The sequence below is a fragment of the Falco biarmicus genome, chromosome 17 (assembly GCF_023638135.1).
Source record: "Falco biarmicus isolate bFalBia1 chromosome 17, bFalBia1.pri, whole genome shotgun sequence".
In the NCBI taxonomy this organism is placed as follows: Eukaryota; Metazoa; Chordata; class Aves; order Falconiformes; family Falconidae; genus Falco; species Falco biarmicus.
In genome coordinates this window covers 298,723-319,853 of record NC_079304.1, presented here as the reverse complement: position 1 = coordinate 319,853, position 21,131 = coordinate 298,723, and the positions used below count along the sequence as shown (strand labels likewise).

General features: G+C 40.7%; 1 protein-coding gene across 5 annotated transcripts in view; it reads left to right on the top strand.

Moving 5' to 3' along the window:
- Positions 1–18,483, top strand: part of SPOP (speckle type BTB/POZ protein) — a 28,503-nt gene extending 10,020 nt beyond the window's left edge. For all 5 annotated transcript variants that reach the window (XM_056362259.1, XM_056362261.1, XM_056362260.1 and 2 more), the window contains 9 exons: positions 5,490–5,628; positions 5,996–6,117; positions 7,728–7,879; positions 7,996–8,123; positions 11,754–11,931; positions 12,507–12,562; positions 13,022–13,144; positions 16,730–16,872; positions 17,255–18,483. In XM_056362259.1, the coding sequence (XP_056218234.1) occupies positions 5,551–5,628; positions 5,996–6,117; positions 7,728–7,879; positions 7,996–8,123; positions 11,754–11,931; positions 12,507–12,562; positions 13,022–13,144; positions 16,730–16,872; positions 17,255–17,399 (1,125 nt within the window). In that variant the 5' untranslated portion in view covers positions 5,490–5,550 and the 3' untranslated portion in view covers positions 17,400–18,483. The remainder of the gene's footprint in view (positions 1–5,489; positions 5,629–5,995; positions 6,118–7,727; positions 7,880–7,995; positions 8,124–11,753; positions 11,932–12,506; positions 12,563–13,021; positions 13,145–16,729; positions 16,873–17,254) is intronic.
- Positions 18,484–21,131: the final 2,648 nt, after the last annotated feature.

Sequence of the window (21,131 nt, the reverse complement as noted above, 5' to 3'; positions counted from 1 at the left end):
CTGCATTTGTAGCTAGACAAAATTTCCTACCACACAGGAGACATTGCAATCAGTATCACTTAGCCTGTGCTCATGACTGCCATGTGAATGCTTTGCCCAGCATTGCTTTCCTCTGGTATGATGCTGTGTTTAGTATACACGTTCAAATCTGAAAACTTAAGCATTTTATTCATCTGCTAGTTAAACAGCATTGCATCCCATTTTGCTCTTTCTGTTAAGTTGGCTTTTTTTCCCCTTCTTTTTCTTTCTTTACAGCAGTGAATTCAGACCTTCCATTGCCCTTTCCAGGGTTTTGAAGAATGTAGGAAGATACTGGTCTTTTCCTGTGCTTCCATATCTCATGCCCTTGTTTTATTGCTCCAATTATCTTCATCCTGCTCCTTCTCTCTGGGCTGTTCTTGGATAGTCTTTGATACGTTGCTGGTTCAAGAAACAACCACCCCATATTTCGAAACACTTTGTAAAAGGAGTATATTTTTAATAGGCTTCTGTAAGTTATCTTTTGCTGAATAAAACTTACTGCAAATGAATGTACTTGGAAATTTCCAGTGTAAAGTACTGGTTTCTTAAAAGGGAGTTGGTTTATCTTGAGTAGAAATTGGCAGGCTATTTAGCAAAAGTCTAGTAATTTTGAGGCCTCTTCTAGAATTGAGTTAATGTTCCCCACCTCTCTTGGGTCAAGTCTTTGCTGCTCACAGAATATTTTTTGATGATTCCTACAGTAGATGAAGTTTTGAGCTGAGAAGTCTTGGTACAGCAGTTAAGTCAGGAGGTAATTATGAGGACAGAGTAGTAAGGGAACATTTCCTGTGCTTCAAAAAGGTCTGATCTGGCTCAGGTTCTTAGACAAAATGTTCTCATCTGGCAGTGGTTGTGAATGAGGTGAGAATTATTCTTTTTCTTAACTGTAATCTTAGCTATGTCCAGAGACAAGGGCTGTTTGTTATTTATATCGAAGGAAGTGAGAAGCTCACAGGTTGTGTGGGCTAACAGGGGTCTGTAAGATAATATTTTATATTTTGTTTCCTGTGACTTGATATTTATGCTTTTACCTTCAAGTGTGTCCAGGCTTCTCCTGACCAGAGAGAATTTTGATGCCCAAACTATTTACAAAATGTTTTCCTAAAACCTCTGCCTGTGGCACTTTTTAATTCACTCCTAGTTCAGAGATGCCAGCACTGTTAGTGAAGTGTGAAGTGGTGAAGTATTAAGTGTTTATGAACAAATAAACAGCAGGGGTGCCCTGCCAATTTCAGAACTTTACCTTAAGTCAGCTGTGGTTCCTTTTTAAATGCATTTAATACTGGCCCACGCCAGAAGAGCAATTCGGCGTTTGAAGGTGGAACATGGCATGCTTCTAAGCATAAATTTCAGTGACCTTTTATGTGCTTCCCCTGGTGGTGTGCTTGATAAGCAAGGCAAGTGGCAGGTTTTTCCTTACTGGCAATTTTTGCAAAAGACAGTGATCGGTATTACCCGTTTATTCCCATTATGACTTGCTACAGTAGTAAAAGTACCAGTGATGTCACTTGATGACAAGTATTTGACAATTGACTGTTGTATTGAGCTACGTAGGAGTATGTTGGAGTTTAACATCACTTTTTAACTGTATTTAACTGCCTCACAAAGCATCTGTAGAAAGCTTTGACATACCAGACTGAAAGTATGTTCCAAATAGTAGAAAATCTTTAAAATCTAGAAACTTTGAGCCATTTTAAAAGCATAACAAATGACGCGCTGTTATGCAGCAATTCTATTAGCACGTTGTCATAACTTTTATTACCACCTGCCTGTCCAGGCCATCTGGGAGGAAAGGATGGAAGATATAAAAGAGACAGGACCATTTAATATCCTCCGAGTAACTGTCAATCTCAAGCTCATGCATTTGTCTTGTCTTTAGACCACAGAAGCTTTCTAAAACTTGTTTGCATATGTAAGATAGAGGTAGTGTTTAGGTGCATCTTAAAACCTTGTTGAAATACAGAAAGTAGTTGCTAACGTTTCAATTTTTGCATCACATGATTATTTTTCTTCCCCATGTATATGGTTGATGGCTACAGCCCTCTGAAGTTTGCTCCTTGGAGGCCAGTGAAAAATAGAGGAATTTAGGATTGACTTCTGCCCTCCATTCAGGAAACCCTTCGATTTTTGTAGGCTGTTCCAACAGGCTTCATGAATGTGCCATTGTAACATAAAAAGCTGTTGTTTTTCTCCTCTTTGCCTCCTCGTTAATCCCTCATTTTCATGCCATAAAGGGAGGTGTTACCACTAAATTTACCCATTTGTCTTTAAGGAGCACCCTCTGGAGTCTTTTAACTGTGTAATTACCTTTAGTGTTAAACCACTTCTCTAATGTGTGTGTGTAAGAGATACTGAATTGCTTCAGTTTACCTGGAAGTAGAGGTCGTCTTACATAAAACTGTTTATTGTTGATCCATACCTTATGTGGAAATCTGTTCCTTAGGCAAACTGTTCTGGAACTGTTCTGTGTAATTTTGAAGCCAGGCAAGGAGAGCAGCTTTGTGGCCTCACAGGCACTGGGAGGATGCTGATCAGACACTGCTGCTGCTGACTTTCCAGCCATTCCTCACATGTTGCTACAGGGTGTCTTGGCCGTGCCCAAAATCCCTCGTAGGAGCAGGACTGCGTAGTTTGTTGTGGCTTGAGGTTGAATTCACATCTCCATTTTGGCCATGTATGTAAGGAGATGGATGGAAGGCCATAGTATTATCATTTCAGAGAACTCAAAAGTTATTTTAAGCCAAGCTAATTTTATGTATTTTCTTCATCCCTTTAATGGTTCTTAACTAAAAGTTGCATTGTTTCTCACTCTGCATAAGGAACTATCTTAAAAGAGATAGGAACACTTTTGCAAGTACTTTGAGTAAAAAGGTGTTAGTTAAAAACTATAATCACTGAAACTAAGTAGTTTTAACAACAAACCACAAAAAAAATCAATTTCGTGTCCCAATCGTGTTTTGTTTATTCATTGTGCTTTCTTCTGGTCAAACCTTTTCATTGGGGTTAGCATCTTGTTGCTTAGTGAGCAGACAGGTTGCTGTCAGTGAGATGAGCTTCAGACAGAAACTTCATCCTTTCCCTGGTTGCTTATTCTCCTCTCACCAGTTTGTGTCCCAGTTGTTTTGCCTGTGCTATAAAACAGATCACTGGAATAATGTAGATTAAAAATGGCTGTGAATGTAACAATGCAGCAGCCTGGGTGGAGTTGAGCAGTGCTTCTCTGAACCCCGAGGGGAAGGAAAGAGCTTGGTTCTCTCCTGACCGTAGACTGAAACCAGCAAAAAGGCGATTTTTCACCCAGCCATGGAGAGGAGGAAGTGTGCTTGTGTTGGAATTTCAGGTTATATCTGTGCCCCAAAGATGTGTGACTGGAGACAGTCAAAGATGTGTGACTGGAGACAGTCAAGTGATGATGTTCTTGGGAGGCAAGACTGAATGTTGCCCATGGAAGGGCGATTAGCTCAGTATTCAAAGTACTGTCTGCTAATTTTGGCTTAATTTGAATGACATGGAGTGGAACAATTGAACTTCTTTGAAGGAATTGTGGTAATTTTAAGTTTAATGTAGTAAAACCTGCAGCAAGTACCTGAAGTGCATGTTGATGTCCCTTTTTGAAATGCTGATTTTAAAATCAGCATCTTAAAACATTCTTTTTTCTCCTCATTCCACCTACACAGCACAAACTGTGAATGCAAGAAGTTTGTAAAGCAGTTTGATCTGAGAGCACTTGGTTTTAGGTTCATGCTAGTTGCCTGCAGTGGAGATCTTAAGAGTTAGTTGTTTGCCCCTGAGCTTTGCTCCAGGAAATAAATTTCCATCGAGATAAGCGTGCATCTCTGCAGGGTTAGATGCTTATTTCTTAGCTCCTGATAGCCAGTATCTCTTTTTCAGTGTTTACTTGGCCTCACTGGTGCTTTTTTAAAGAAAATTAAACCTGAAAAAAAAACCCACTGTTGTTTTACGGTTACCTAATACCGGTGTACCGGTATTTCCAGGTACTGTCTGAAGGTGCATACAGCTCCAAACCGAAGTGCACAAGCCGTAGGCTGGAGTGGAGGCTGATGCGAGCCTTGCTGGGAAGAGGTCTTGTCTGCAGCTGGAGCCTGCATTCAAATCCAGACCTACCCTGCAACTGCACTTGAAGGCTCCAAATTATATCGATAGCAGTTTGGGAGGAATTATGTGCCTATATGTTGATGTGTTTATTGTGAACATTCTCCTGTTGTTTTGAGGTGTGGGATTTTTAGGTATATATTCTCTGTGCTTTCCACCATTTCCTTTCAACAACTAATGACTCAGCCTTCCTCAAGAGGTGAGCCTGTGCTTTACTTCCACCCAACCCCCCCCCCCGCCCCCCCCCCCCCCCCCCCCCCCCCGCAACAAACCTCATTATCAGCCTTTGTATTTATAGCAATTCATGCTGCAAGATAACGATTTTATGTCTTTTACTCACCCTTTTTTTATCCTTCTGAGGACAAAACAGCAATGGAGTTCTTGTGATTCACTGTCCTGTGCAGTTCGGAGGAAGGCAGATAAATACCACCTGTGAAACAGAAAGTGTTTAGCAGGAGGCTAAACTGTAAGGCATGTGTGATGCTTTTATATGTCAGAGTTACAAATCCTAGTTTCCAGTTCATCTTGGAAGATATTTTGTGTATCTGCCTTGGGGATCAGGACTCAGAAGTCAGAGATGGGTTAATTATTTTGTTTTAAAACCTCCCTTCTGATAACTAAGTGCCTGTTTTATCAGTTGTGTCTGTGTAGTCATTCAGACGTGTTGCAGTGGTTTTAACCCTGTATGTTCTCTGCAAATTACAGTTTGACTTGGCACTTACGCTAGTGAAGTTCTCACCTTCTATAAAGGCAGTGAGAATTTCATCTGGCCTGAGGGATTCAGTTTGAAGTAGAGAAATCATTACCAACACCTTCCCTAATATAAGTCTTTAGGAGAAGGTTTAAGCTATAGGGAATTATTCTGTTGATGTTACTGGGAGTCATTCTGAATCTAGGATTTTCTTTTGCTGTTGAGTTAGGGTTGTGTGTTGCTACTTGTAGCTTTTTCACATTAAGAACTGCATTTGTTAAATCTAATCTCTGAATAGTCTGAGAATCTCAAAATTAAAAATAGGGAGTAAGTAGTGGGTTGAAATGGTGGCCTCAGGGTAAAGTAGTAAATCCCAAATCAAGTGGGGAGTCTCCTGTTTGAGTCTTGGACTCCTTGAAGGAGATCATATGCTAGGCTTATTCCCACAAGGAGCTGCATGTTGAAAGAATGAGTGGAGGTTGTGTATCTCCTCTTCAGAAAACACGGTTGCACTTTGTGTAACAACATATTTTGAAGGTGCATGGGGAGAGAGAGAAAGCATGATGGCTTTAACTTGTGTCCCATGAGATTTAACAGCACTCCTGACATTTTTTTCTCTTATGTTCTTAGTTTTGGGTTTTTTTTATCTTTTTGGGACTGACAGGGTGAAGATTATATATTTCTTCTGCTGAGTTGTGAAATTCTGTTTAATCTTCAAACTGGCGATGTCAAGGGTGCCGAGTCCTCCTCCTCCGGCAGAAATGTCGAGTGGACCTGTAGCAGAGAGCTGGTGCTACACTCAGGTAAGGCTACACTGTGCTGAGATTTTCTTGAGATAACACAGTTAGAACCTGTGGTAAGAAATTTATTCAAAACAAGTTTAAAGTCTGGGGTTTCAGACAATGTCATGCTTGCTACAGTGAGTGTTCACAAAGGCAACAGTCAAATGTTGCTTTCTGCCGTTGGAGGAACTTTGGAGGAGGCAACTGGGGAAGTTGGAGTGTTCCAGCTGTCACTGCCAGCCATTTCCAGACTCTGTTGTCTTATGCTTGGGGGTTATTTGTCACGTAAAACACTCAGTAAAACTTCCAGGTTTTTGAGTTTTGCCTTTAAGATGGCTGGTATGAATGAGCATGAATGACCCTAAACCAGATTATCCTCTGTTTTAAGATCAAGGTGGTGAAGTTTTCCTACATGTGGACCATAAACAACTTTAGCTTCTGCCGAGAAGAAATGGGTGAGGTCATCAAAAGCTCAACATTTTCATCTGGAGCCAATGATAAGCTCAAATGGTAAGAAATAGAGCAGAGAGGTTCACCCTGTTTGTACAACTGTGTGAAAGAATTTGGGGTTCTATAACAGAGGAAATCTCTAAAAAACCTACTTGTACTGCACACAAGTTCTTGCTTCCTTGCATGTACAGCATATGCACTGGGAGAGCTATTGCTTCAGCACAATTGTTGGACACACAAAACAAATGTTGAGGATCTGGCTGTTTGCAGTGTTTCTCTGATAATGGAAACATCTGGAGTAATAGAAGCCATCACTGGAAGGGAGACTACTTCCTGCCTTGAAGCAGAGATGTGCTGTGGAGGATTATTAATGTCTTAAGCTTGGGGGTTTTTTGACTGATGTTTACCTTAACTGGCTGAGTATACTTAGCCAGCATATTCAAGCGCTATTTCAGCCTCCCAGTTTCAGTCCCTAATACTCCATGTTGTTAAAAAGATAATTTTTGCCTGCACTCTAAATCCTGCAATTTAAGACTATTGCTACTGTATTACTTTCCTCTTTATGACAGCTTTTTGTGAATTTGAAGACTTAACACAGAGGTGATCAAATTAATGATGTCCTGTAACTCCTTCTACCCAGGAGTTCCTGCTTCTTAAAGATGACAATATTTTTGCCCTTTTCCTTTCCTTTGAAACCTTTATCTCCCCTGAGTTCTCATGTAATAGCCAGTAACTCAGAGTGGACTTTGGTAGAATGTGTATCTTCTGTGAGTTGTCTGACCTGGTAGATCCATGGACACCTGGTCCTCGTTTTATTCCTTGTTGCTGATATTGTTTTAGCATATTTTTTTTCCAAACCTCCTTAGGACAGAATGCAGCAAATCAGCCACTAAATTTAGTGTGTGCATATGTGATACAACTTGTGTTCCCTTCCTTTGGGTGGCAGACGCGTGCTTTCCTTGGAGTGCTTTTTGTGATTAAATTACCTACCTTTATAACCTTTGCTAGTCAGATCTCATTCTAATGTCTAGATCTTTCTGATCTTTGGTGGTAGTGTTGTGTGTTTCAGCTGTTAGTCATTTGGCCTAGTTTTTGCTGTCAAGTTTCAGGTCATGGAAGTGCTTACGAGTTAGCCTGTTCCTGCACTTACTACCTTTTCTTCACACAGGAGTAGTTTTCTCTTGCCCTAGTATTAAACGTTTTTGAGAAACTACCAGCTTTCCAGAAATCAGTTTTTCTCTTCAGTTGCTTCCTGTGGAGTTTTACCTACTATTTCTCTGGATTTGTTGCACTGCCTCAAATCCATTGCCTCCATTCTACTATTTCTTTCACTTTCCTTTTGTGAAAGTTGTCATTGAAGGTGCTCTACAGTAATTTAAACCATGCACACACACACATATACCCTCTTTTCCCCTGTATTTTTTTGAAGTGGTTTGCTTGTGGTTAGTGCCTGTGTATTATGACCTGGCTTGAAGGCGTAGCATAAGGCTGACTGTAACATACAGTTCTACTCTATTTACCTATCTATTATTTCCTTGTGGTTCAGTGGCTGTTAAACAAACTTGTTGTACATTTTATTGTGAAAATCCTACAATGCCCTTTCTTTGAAAGCTGTGAATGACCTGCCAAAAACTGTTCCTGACATCTCATTCAGATGCCTGCTTCTACAGGTGTTTACGTGTGAACCCTAAAGGCTTGGATGAAGAAAGTAAAGATTATCTATCCCTTTATCTGTTGCTGGTGAGCTGTCCAAAAAGTGAAGTTCGAGCAAAGTTCAAATTCTCCATCCTGAATGCTAAAGGAGAAGAAACAAAAGCAATGGGTGTGTAAAAACGGTGTAAAAACTCTTTCTGTCTGATGGGGTCAGTTGTTTGTCTATTGCCGTTTGATCAAGCGAGTCACTTGGCTGGTATTTGAAGCACAACATCTTTCTTTCAGAGAGCCAGCGAGCATATCGATTTGTACAAGGCAAGGACTGGGGGTTCAAAAAATTTATTAGAAGAGACTTTCTTTTGGATGAGGCCAATGGACTTCTTCCAGATGACAAACTCACTCTCTTCTGCGAGGTAAGTCTTCCTGTACAACTGAAAGAATAGCAGTTCCATTAGCCTCAGGTAGATGTGACCTTGTTTTTTGTCCTTTCTTTTAAGGAGTCAGAGGTGTCAGGAAAAGTACTGGATGTTTATATGGCACTTAAATTTTTATTTGTGTGTGTGCGTGCACACACCTGTGTGGCTGATGGCTTTTTCTGTGTGATTCATCACGTTTCACTTCCATTTATTTTTTATTACTTTGTATTTGTCTTTTACCTGTGATGATGATAGGAATTAAGCATGTTTGATTATCTTTTCCCTTCTGGTTTAGTGTTCACATCCATCTGTTTGTACTCCTTAATTTGAAACTCACTTGGGATAATAACCAACACTAGTTCTGTAGTGGAAACTGGCCTGCCTGTTACTTGTCTACTGAATAAAGAAGTGTTTTCTTTATTTTCCTAGGTGTGTCTATATAGCCAACAAAAAGAAAAAATTAAACATTTAAGAGAAAGGAATTTTACAGTAACCGCAATTTTCTGTTCATTGTGTTTTTCTACAGCTGCTTACAAAATTATTTCACTAAGAGGAATTTCAGACAAAGAGGCAGACAGTTATTTCTAAAACTAGATACTTAAGTTCAGAAACCTTAATGAGTGAATTCAAACTCTCTTAATTTAGTGTCTTCAGAGCTTCTGCAGTCTTACTTCCATTGTCTTCTTTTAACTGTAAAATACATCCTATAGCTGTGACTTTTGCCGGAAGGACAGGTAGGATGAGTTGTCCTCTCTTTGGATCTCCTGCAGTGTTTTATGGGAGTCTTTTTTTCTTTTGCTGTGTTTTCTTTCAGGAGTAAAAGAAATGCTTCAGTCAAAATTGTTTGACTGCTGGGGTTTTGGGTTTTTTGTTTTGTTTTGGGTTTGCGTTGGTGGGGTGGTTTTTTTCAGTTTTGTTTGGCCATCATAAGCATGCACATTTAACAGATATCTCCTAAAGCATGTGTATTCAGTCAGTAACAGACATTGTCATGGAGGGAGCCCTTCCTTTAACGATTGTAGTAATATGGGAGGAGAAGAGGGCAGTTATCTTGGATAACATCTCTGTAGGTCTGGTAGGTAGTTTCCTTCATGATAGAAGAGCCAGAAAACTTAAAATCGTGGAGCAAAACTCAAAAATTAATGTCTGAGAAGGGAATTCGTGAGGTCCAGTGCAGATAAACCTGAGATCCACCAGTAGTCTTGGCAACTAGTACTACATCAAGTCACTCCACTCTTTACTGAATTACTCCCTTCAAAAGCTTCAGCTCAGTGTTTTTGTTTGTTCTGAATGAAGAAAAAAACTTGCTGGCTTCACCTGGCCTTGACAGCTGTTCTCCCAGTTTGTTCTACCAGTGTAGCATGTAAGAAATCTTAAGCTTAGTAGTATCAGAGGGGAATGTTTTGTTGTCTGGAAACAGTCTGGTGAGAACTTTCAACAGTTTGGTTTGGGGTTCCCCCACCACTACCTTTTTTTTTTTTTTTTTTTTTTTCCTTTCTTTTTTCTTTCTTTTTTCCTTTTTCTTCCCTGAGCTTATAAGTCTCTTGGTGTGTAACCCGGTGTGCCATATCTCTCCTAATGCTTCCCTACTGGCCACAGGTGCCAAGTGATGCTTCTCACATCTGTACTTTCAGCAAGCATGTTTTATGTGTAGAAACTCTCTAAGGCATTAGCAATACTGGATGTTGAGATGCTTTATGTTGGAGTTTTCTGTAGACCTGAGGGTTGCTGAATGTCTCTGCTGCACCTTCTCATTGCTTTAATAAAATCAAAAGGAAAAAGCCTTTTGCTCTCTGCTCATGTCTGATGCTGAACATGGATAATGTCTTGCTGAAAATGCCATTAAGGCAGAGAATGATGTTCCTTGTCAAGCATTTCCTATGTGACTTCATATAGTTGTCGGTTTGGGGATTTTTCAACCTCAGTTTTGCAGGCTGTTCATATCCCAGCTGCATTACTTTTTGCTGTTTAAATTATATTCCAACATCATAGGCAAATATCATTCCACTAAATCTCTAAGAAGAATGGTTTTACCAAAGTTATGGCAATAGCTCTCTTCTGAGCCAGGCAGTGTTGGTTCCCTTGCTAAGATGTTGACTTTACCTATTTTGACCTCTAAGGCTGGTCACCACTCAGTATCTACAAGTCTAAACTTATGTAAAAAGTCATGTGATAGATTTTTGTGTCAGTAACATGACTTCCTTTCATATATGAAGAGGATTTGTTGATTGAGACACAGTTTGGAAGTCTTTTTTGGCTGGTCTGTAATCAGTGTTGGATTCCAGCAAGGGATCTACATCTTAGAATTCAATTTTAATGAATCTGAGTTTTCATCTATCCTTGAGTCGGTGTTGCTGATCTACATGTCACAGGGCAAAAAGTTGATATAACTGTCAAATTAATGACAAAGAATATTAGCTTCCTCATATTTGCTCTGGCTAATCGTTAGTGCCCTTTGTCAAGCAGCATCTGGTATTTGAGTTTGAGTGTTGTATAGTTTGTACAAGATGTGGCTGCCATCAGAAACCCACTGGAGGTTTCTCAAGAGTTTGGGGTATGTGCTGTCAGCATGTTTTTCCCTTAGAAGATGCTTCTGTCATCTCATTTCATAATACACTACTTTGACGTAACTGTGAAGCTTCCTTTGCTGCCCATTGTTCTTTGGCCATTGCTTATTAGTAGAACGGAAATTTAACTTGGACTTGACAGCAGATCCAGGAAGGAGTTTCATCTATGTTTTCCTGTCAATCAGCTTCTTCCTTTATGCTTTGTTTTAGTGGGGTGGTGTTAGTTACTCTGATCTTTCCTAATTGGAGTCTGCTGTAGAAGGCTGTGATTTACTGCATGTTTAACGTAAGGGTTTGGTGCTGAATAGTCTTTTAACTGTTCCCTTTGTGTAGATTATTCATCAGCTGGTATGGCTACCTGTGGTCCCTAACCATGTCTGCTTTAGAGCAGGTGATAAGGAATCTCTCTGCCTTTCCCAAATCCTCCTAATTACTTGACAAAAAGCTGCTTTTTAAAACTTACTGTTTAGTTTGGGCTTTTTTATTTTATTTTGTAATGTGATTGAAGTGTTGAACTACTAATAAATTTAGAAGCAGAAGCAGCAAGATATTTGAGGGGTCAGACACTGCCTTTGCATACATGTATGGATGGGATGCAGTGCTTGGTTATAGAAGCTCTGCATATACTTCATTTTCATTTGTACTGCTGTCTGTATTGCATTATTGATTGGGGAGGGTTTCAGAGCGTTGATAGAAGGGAAGAACTAGGTCAGATATGGTGTCTGTAAAAGCAGAAAAAGAAGGTTCCACTTCCTTAAGAAAGCATCTAATAAAGTTATGATTAAATTGCATAGAGGTGCTGTTAATGTGGGATTGAGAAGAAAATCTACTGGTGTGATTTAGGACTTGGGATGGGCACTAAGGCAGGGTAGAAAGGATGCTTTAAAAATGGAGGTATTTTTAATCATACAGTGATTCTGCAGTGATTCTGCTTGGGAGGTGTGGGTTTTGCTTTGCATTTCCCTTCACCTGCCCTGGAAACAAAAACTTCCTGTAGGGAGTTTAGTTTTTCCAGTGCATGTTTGAGTTTTTGGGTTGTTTGCTCTCACTTCCCCTCCAGGTGAGCGTGGTACAGGACTCTGTCAATATCTCTGGCCAGAACACTATGAACATGGTGAAGGTACCAGAGTGCCGCTTGGCAGATGAGTTGGGAGGACTCTGGGAGAATTCACGCTTCACGGACTGCTGCCTGTGTGTTGCGGGCCAGGAGTTCCAGGCTCACAAAGCCATACTGGCAGGTTGGTATTGAGCTGGATGGGCCTTAGTAGGATAGGAGACAACAGCCTCATGGCAGGTGGATTTATTTTGAGCTACTTTGTCTTTAAAGGAGGCTTCTGCAGCTCTTTTAACTGCAGAGTTGTAGTGCAAGATTGTTTTGTGAACTGTTACAGGTAGAGAAGAAATACCTACTTAGTTTTTAATTGCCTGTGTCCTCCTATGGCAAGGATGGTAGGAGAATTTTTTTGTGGCTGTAGTGTACTAGAATGTATTCCTAAAGTATTTGTAAGCAGAAGTTAGCACGTTTCCGGAGGAACACTTTCTTGTAAAGAAACATACCTTACCACCCATGTCCTTTCAACCAAGGCTGAAGAGTACGTAATAAATTCTCCCATACCCAGTTTGAAGCTATGTCAGCCACAATGTCACAACCTGTACTTCTTTACTAGTTGTACCCAATTTGCCCTGTCTGCTATAGGAGAATTTTTCCTGCATTAAGTATCTGGACAGGTGTTGTGTTGGCAGGCTACACTTAGCTCCTCCTGAAGAGTAAAAGAGCATCTCTAACTGTGTTTTATTTTCCTCGCTGCCGTAGCACGTTCCCCAGTTTTCAGCGCCATGTTTGAGCATGAGATGGAGGAGAGTAAAAAGGTAAGTTCCTGAAGGAAGAACAACTTCTCCAGCTAGGTGCATAGCTCTCTAGTCAACTCTTAGCATCACGGGTCAGATAACTTTCTTAGGTAGTCTTTGTGACTATTGTCACCTTTTAACTGTTTTTCTCACACTAGTTGCAGGTCTCTGCTTCAGCTGTCCTGAAGGGAGGAAGAAAGGGATCAAGGAGGCAATTGTTACCTTTGTTACTCTTGGGGAAGGAGACTGGGGTAGGATAGGGACAAGTAGAGAATGTGAAATTCAACTTAGAATTCTTCCTACTCCGTCCACATCTTTTTCTTGGGGTTGTTTTTTTGTTGGGGTTTTTTTTTGCAAATAGTACACATTCTAAATAGTTTGTCTCTGTAGCAAATTTCTGAATATTGAAAGAACTTGGGTAGAAGGAAGCCTCTTATCTTCTTGTCAGGATCTTAATTAGCTTCATTTTTCTGATAACAGAATCGGGTTGAAATCAATGATGTGGAGCCCGAAGTTTTTAAGGAAATGATGTGCTTTATTTACACGGGGAAGGCACCAAATCTTGACAAAATGGCCGATGACTTGCTGGCAGCTGCTGACAAGGTACAGTTGGGATTTATGGGTGTTCAGAGAACCAGGACTGACATGCACCTTGCTTTACACAGTGTTCGTTGGAGATTGCTGCAGTAAGCTTTTCATGTGATCATTGTGGTTGGGCAGTTTCTTTGAATTGGTTGTAACTTACAGGTAAATCTGGATGTGGTATAAAATACTTACAAGACAGGATATACATACAAGATAGCTATAGCTGTATAGATACATGTGTTAACATACAACAATCAGGAATTTCTGTCTCTACTGCTCATTTTTAAGCATTTTAAAATTTCAGAGAACATCAGAATAAGAGCTGGGGGTGAAAAGAAAATTTCAAGGTGGACCTGGCGATATTTTTTCAGTGTGATTATTACCAAATCTCAAAAGTAGTGTTCTGTCTTGGCAAACAGGGCGTGCTTCTCCTCCCGATCTGGCTGGTATCAGCAGCTTCAAGAGATGCTCTAAAGTGATGGATAGACAAGAGTGGCAAGGTCCTGTTGTTTATTTTCTTTTTGCAGTGGCAGTCCCTGCTGTTTATGGAGAGAAGGGGTTCACTGGAGGAAGCCCTGTTGCCTAACCCATCTGTGGCTTTGCAGGGTCCTTGCCAGGGAGGTGTCGGGGATGGTCTAACTGGAAGGCTGCTGGAAGTCTCCATGTAGCAGGCGCAGCGCTGTGGCCTTGCCCGCCAGCCAGCCTCTGCCTCCTTCCTTTTGCAGCACCAAGGACAGAAGAGAGTGCTCTGCTGGTTAGCGAGCCATATTAACCAGTGAAAATTCTTAATATATAACCAAAATTTTATTTCCTTTTTCTTTTTTCTCTTAAAAGTGAATTTAGTGCTGGTGAAAGATGCCAGTTTGACAGCACTGGAGACTAAAGTCCTGAATTTATCCATCGAACAGGTTCAGCACGGGTAGAAGCAGTGCAAGAGTCTCCACACTGCCCTGCCAATGTGCCTCAACTCTGACCTGGAGGGACCACCTCTAGGGGTGAGAGCGTAGTTCAGTCTCCATGCTTCTTCAGTCCTTGGATTCTCTTGTGGGTGCCAGTTAGGGTGGTGGATTTTAAGATGTGGATGCATGTAACCTTGTTCCACGCAACCACCACACGGCCATCAAATTCCCTGTCACTGGCGGACCTGGGCTTCATCAAAAATGCTGATTTTAGAGGTGAAATGCTCCATATGCCATTATTAGGCCACTGCAACTAGAATTAAAATGGGAAATAATGCAAGGAGATTCTTGGCCTGATTATAATCATTGCCACATATTGATTGAGAGCTCACATCCCATCTTTAACTGAGACAAGTGTAAGTAAGAAGCAGTACATTAAGGACAGAGTAGGCTTTAACTTTGAGTTTCCTGGCTTTTAATGTAGAGTTTTTTTCCTTTTAAACTCATTGTGTGTCTCTTAAAAGCAGAAATAAAAAATCTTTCATGAAAGCACATAAAACATCTAATATTTACTCAAGAGACTGAAATGGCTTCTTGTGAGTTCCTCCTGTCTCTTGGGGAAAATATGTAATTAGACCAAAACCAAAACAAAGCACGTCTTCTCAACCCAGGAGATACTATTTCAGCCTCTTGGGTAAGTATGCTGTTAGGTTGGGTGTTTGGTTTTTTATTTTAAGTGTAATTAAGAAAGGGGGGAAGGGGAAATCTTGGTACCTGAGAGACCGGAATGGCTACTTTTGCCCAACTATGGAATTAGAAATGGAGCTATTTGTAGTGAAAATCAAAATAAAAATTATACATCCATGGAGGAGAATATTCAATTTACAAAAGGAGAAATTTTAGCTTGAAATGCAGCAAACAAGGCTTACTGACAGACAATAATAAAAACTAATGGATTGCCCCTCATTTGAAACTGTTTTATTTATTGATACAGATGAAGGAAGTGAATGATTTGCCTTCTCAGATGTTCTGGTGGGAGAAAACTGTCTTGGTTATGAGTGCTATGCCTCAATTGAAATAAGTACTATCACAACCTTAAGTGAAAATTTTTTTCAATAATCTGAAATTATTCATTCAAATTAAACATAATGGGATGAAAATCTCAATCAGACTATAAAATCTATAGTAATAGTGCTTATCCTATGGCAAGTGCTCCCATCGTCATGCAAATGAGCTTGTTACCAGCTCTCTGTTCAGGTTGACAGAGCGAGCAGTGCTTACAAATCCAGTATCTTCCAAATGCAGCCTCACATACTCAGGAACTTGTACATCATGTCATCTCTTAAGTTGTCCAAAAAAGCCTTATAAACAGTATGAAAGATACTCTCAAATGCAGTTATCTGTCAGATTAAACAAACAAAAAAACCCAAAATACTTTATTTTTTAGAAATATCACTGAATTTGAAGTCGTAACATGAAGAAGACTTAACTCTGTTTAGTCTTTAGGACAGTTTATGTAGTGCTAGTATTACTACTCCTGTAAGAACTGCATTAGAATTGACTGCTTTCCTACTCCCTGTGAATTGTAATCATGGGATCTAGAATATTCAGAACTACTCATTTTGTCTCACCCAGAGAACTGCAAACCCCATAATCACATCACACGTACCAAGATTTTCAGAAGTACCTCAGTTCCCAGCAATGATGATCTAGAAGACTGGGCTTTGGGGTTTGGATTTCATTTCATTCACTGATAGTGAGTGGCTTACAGTTTCTGAGAACTGACCTTTTTGAAGTCTGCCTGAGACCACTGTGGTGCTTTTGAAAATCTTGCCGGTGTATCCATATTTCAATACTGTCTCAAGTGCTGCAGGAAGTAGAGTGTGAAATTTATGAGACAGCACTCTTCTTCTAAGCATACTGCAAATTTCTTAGAATTTCGCAAACCATTGACATGGCCCAACCCTGTGGATCTAAAAAACGTTGAGGCAAATGCACAATTGAATGGTAGAAGCTCTTAGACTGAGAATGTGACATTAGAATAGAGCTTTTGCCAGGTCATTACAGACATACTGTGATGTTTCATTTCCAGCTGGATAGCCGCAAGAAATCGGGGGCATTTGTTTAACATTCTAGTATTAAACTAGTAGCATTTACTTGAGCAAGGTTGGTGTTAATGTACAGGTCATTAATGGCAAAGAAATTGAGTGAAAACTGCCTAAACATTGCTGGAACACCTATGGAGCATTCGCTGTTAGGTCTTCCCACTGAACCCAGGTAATACTGTCATGTAGCAATAGAGTGAGAATAAAGATTTGGCTTCAGCATTCTGTGCCTTGAAGTAACTGAGGTAGTAAGTATTCCAGGTGACCTGAAATTCTCATTTCAAAGCATGAGCACAGCACCAGTAAACCTGTAACACAAGAAGGCCAGGATGAGAGTTATGGTGGGTATATTTCCTCTCCATTGCTTTCCTCAGGGTGGGTACATCGTGAGTCTCCTTTTTTTTTTTTTTTTTCCCTCCGCTTTTTTTGCTGTTTACTACTTTGAGTACAGTTCAGATGCATATAGCAAAGCAAAGAAGTCTGTTCAGCGTAATAGAGTAGTTTGTTACTGAACAGTGAAGGAGCACAAGTAAGGCTTCACATCAGGCATGATTAGGTGTTTTCTTCTTTGTAACTGTACTTTGGCTTGTATTTTGCAGTATGCTCTAGAACGTCTGAAGGTGATGTGTGAGGATGCACTGTGCAGTAACCTGTCTGTGGAAAATGCAGCAGAGATCCTCATTCTAGCTGACCTACATAGTGCTGATCAACTAAAAACTCAAGCAGTGGACTTCATTAACTAGTGAGTTTATTTTGTTCCAGGATGCAGCAAGTCTAGGGGAAGGCATTATTAGCAATAGGGTTCTCTGCCCTTTTTGTATTGATTTAAGATACTTCTGTGCTGAGTAGTCAGGGTAGATGAGCATTGTGTTCCTGCTGTCCTCCACCAGGGATCATGTATGTCTTGAGCTTTTCATCCTTAAGATGAAGGACTGCCCAGCATACAGTTGTGCCAGCAGAGCCAAAGCTTGCTGTCTTTGCAGAAGATGCCTAACATACATCCAGGGTGGTCCTAAGACAGTACACTAAAAATGTTGTGCTTCTTGAGCATGTGGAAAGAATCTATTTAGTTAATGCTTTTTATCTCCAGTTGGTAACTTCAGATGTTCTTTCTTTATTTCTAGTCATGCTTCTGACGTCATGGAGACATCAGGCTGGAAGTCTATGGTAGTGTCGCATCCCCATTTGGTGGCTGAGGCATATCGCTCATTGGCTTCTGCACAGTGTCCCTTTCTGGGACCTCCACGTAAACGACTGAAGCAATCCTAAAGTTCTGTCTGTCACACCACCCCATGTTTTTCTGGAAGCAGCATCAGCTGTTGCTGCTGTAACCTTGACCACCAGGTAGACAGCGAAATCTGTGGAGCTTTTACTCTGTTGTTGGGGGGAAGAGACTGCTTCGTGACACCCAGACTTTTTAAAACAGCACCAAGTAACTTGGGGAGAGGGGGGAGGGTGGGCCTGGGGCTCTGGGGCTGTTCAACCTAATGAATCCCTGTCGCTGCATCGTCTGTGTGTTCCCTTCGACTTGGCTGAGTCAATTAAGTACAGGGTTCGGTTTAGGCACCAACCCAAGTCGGAACAACCCAGTAGTGGTACTGGGGAAGACAACATCTCTGCGTCTGGCAGCACAGAACAAATCGTCAGATGCCTGGAGCAAGAGGACATTTTAGTGTTGGAGGGTTAAAAAGAATTTCCAGTGAGGTTCTGGAGAGGAAGTACCTGATGGGAGCTCCAGTAGTATTTATGTCAAAAAAAGAGAATTTAAGTCCTTCCAGCTGAGCTAAAAACTGGACGTTTGTGTAACTCCTTATTGCCATCCAGCAACAAGAAGATCAGTTTCTCTGTTAGTAGCACTTGTATGTTAATTGAAAAGAAAAAAAAAAAAAAAAGAAAAAAACCCCTACCTTTTATAACATGACAGGTTGAAGTGAAAGGGGACAGCGTAAGGTTGTGTGTTCTGGAGGGTGTGAATAGACTGAAGGCAGCCTTTGGCAAGTCTGTATTGGTTTTGAGAGGACTAGAAAATCCTTGATCTGGAGCGTGCTGTCTGACAAGAACAACGGTTACTGTTTTTAGATATTGTGGGAAATGTTTTTGGCATTTTTCCCTGCTTTATTTCCATCCTCCCCCTTTTTAAAAAAAAAAAGAGAAATTTTATTGTTCATGAACGCTGCGTTAAAAGTTCCTGTCCTGAGTTGCTAAATGACTCTTAACTGTTTGTACCTGACTTGCCGACTGTATAGGAGCCAGTCCTGTTCCTTTCTATTAGTCACTCTTCTTACAGGGAAGAAGTTTCAAAATAGCTGGTAACTTTTTTCTTTTTGAAAATATAAATAATTACTATTTTGTACTGTGTGGTATCTGTTGTCTTTTTTGTTGTTTCATCTTTAAGACTTGCCAGTTTAAAACTGGCTCCCAAAAGGTTCAGTTTCGGTCTCCTGCCATGTACTGGTAGCGACATGCTGTTTCTGGAACTCGGATGGGATTGATTAAGGAATGCTGCAAACATAATTGTGATGCACACCTGTGTTATTTCTCATAGCAGTTATTGCCAAAACGCAAGAGAGCATTGGCTTTAATAATAGCAGCGTGAAGCTGACCCGTGGTCCTTCCTTTTTTACCTGTACCTGTTTAGATGTCGGAGGGGAGAATAGTGTAATCGCCATCTGTTTTATGTGACATTAAGGTGCAGTGCAGGATGTCTGGGCAGGATAGACACCATCCATTTATGTCATCATTAGCCCCAAATCTCCAGGGAGTTTAGATTGAAATACACAGCACCAGGGCATCAGCAAATTGATCTGACCTTAAGATGGTCAGGTAGGGCATGTAATGGATTATAGAGACTAACTCTGTTTTGTCTAGAAAATAGATTAGGTATCAGTTGTCTCTGATTGTTCATTCTGTTATCATACTTTTCTCTCACAGCTTCTTGTCCCTTGTGTGAAGGAGAATTCCATTTATATGCTCATGTGTTTAATCTGGCTGCTGTCTATTTTTATCCAATGGTGACTCATGAGCGGGTCCCTGCCCCTTTTTGTGTTCCTCCACTGAGGCTCTCATCATAAACCCACAACTGTCTGTATAGTAAAGCCTTCCTTTTACGTGGTTCACAAATTCCTATATTACATCTATTGCTTGAATGCCACTAATTCCTTTTATATTGGATTTAACGTGTGTTTCCTTTTAGGTAAGCAAAGCATTTAGTCATAATGAGATTCTCCCCACTACTCTGTCAGGACTCAAACCCAGCATTTCTAGCTTATAATTGCATGCAGACATGAAAAGTTCATTGCCAGGTAATTGCAGAAGTTGTCTGTGTGGCACAGAGATGTCTAATTATGCTGCAGTAATCACATTGTTTACTGAAATATTCAAGCCTGAACGAGACCTTTTATCCTTGTCATGTTAGAGTGACCAGCTGTTCAAGGAGTGGCGCTGGCTCAGCCCTGCCCTGGGCAGCAGACATGCCCAGGAGAAAGGAAACGGGTGTTCACGTCACCTGTCCTCGGCCTTTTTTGGGGGGGAGTTATTTACAGGGAAGCAGTACAGAATTGGCAGCCTTCTTCCCTGGAGGACAGGGAGATACCTGCAGGAAAATAATCTGTTCTGGGACTTGTCTGTCCCAACACTTCCTGCAGAGCCAGGTGCAGTTGCAGAACACACTGTCACGGAAGGTCTGAAATGAGATCTGCAAAGGAGGCGACTTGTTCAGATTGTTCAAGTTGCAGGTGAATTAATGATTTATTTGTCAACTTCACTTTTGTTGTTGTTGTTTGTTTTTTTTTTTTTGTTGTAAATGATACAGCTGAAGCCATCTGGTTATAACAACATCAGAGCTAGAGCATACTGTTCATAAACCTCCCACTGACATCCTCCCCTCCCCAGATCTGAAACGTAATTCAAGTTAACTCACAATCTGTGGCATGTGTTGTTACTGCAGAGATGTCCATGCCAGTTGAACAGTTGGAGGTTTGAATTCCGCAAGGAGATGGCATATTTATCAAAACAATATTTCAGAGAGATGTTTTTACCAGGTTTTCTGAACTGCAATGTAGCTACCACTGGTCTAGCTTCAGAATTTAGGTTGGAACCTGGACTCAGGATTTTCATTCAGTCTCTTTCACCTCCTCAAGGGTGTTACGGAGACATTTCATCCCGATGTACAGTCTTTCATGTGCTTCCTTCTCCCTATTACCTCCTTGCTCCTGCTTCCTCTACTCGCTTTTGTGCTGACCTGCGAGGGTTGCAGCCTTCATCTGGGTGTGGGGAGGAGAGACGGGAATGAGAAGTATCTCAATGAATCTCCTGACCTCTTTAGCAGCGGTAGGATGTACATATGCCCTATGCCTAGAAGCAGTCAGCTCTCTCTGAGGATCCAAACACCAAATATTTTTTACTGGCCAAAAGATTTCTTTCTGGCTGCCCCTTGGGCTTTGTTATTACAGACTCAGAATCTGTTGAGGTATTTTTCTTACTGTGTGAGTTTTTCCAGATGAAGGGAAACAGCTTGTCTGCTTATAAGCAGAACAAACAGCAGAGTGGGGAGAGCTGCTGTGCTTTGAAACTCTCTCTGGCTTTGTTCTGGTTCACAGACTGCTGTTAAGGACACAATACCAGCTCTCCTTTTTTTTTTTTTTTTTTTTTTTTCCCACCCCTTCCTTCAAGGAGCCAAAAATATTTATTTGTTATAGATAGATAGATATACTTCATTTCAGGTTTCTCAATTTCTGTGCAATTTATTTTGCAAAAGGCTTTGCTTAAAATAATTACCTTGTTCAGTTGGTTTGGGCCATGCAGTTTTTCCTTCTCTCATGACTGCCATTTAACTTGTGTTGCAGAATTACTTAACTCATTTATTTCTAAAGACTGTTTTTGGTTAATCTAATATGAAGACATTTAATTGTAGAGGGTGGTTGGTTTGATTTTTTTCTGACCTGCTGCTCACTTGGATCTCTGGCTGCAATTCCAGACACATGCTGCAGCAAATTTTGCCTT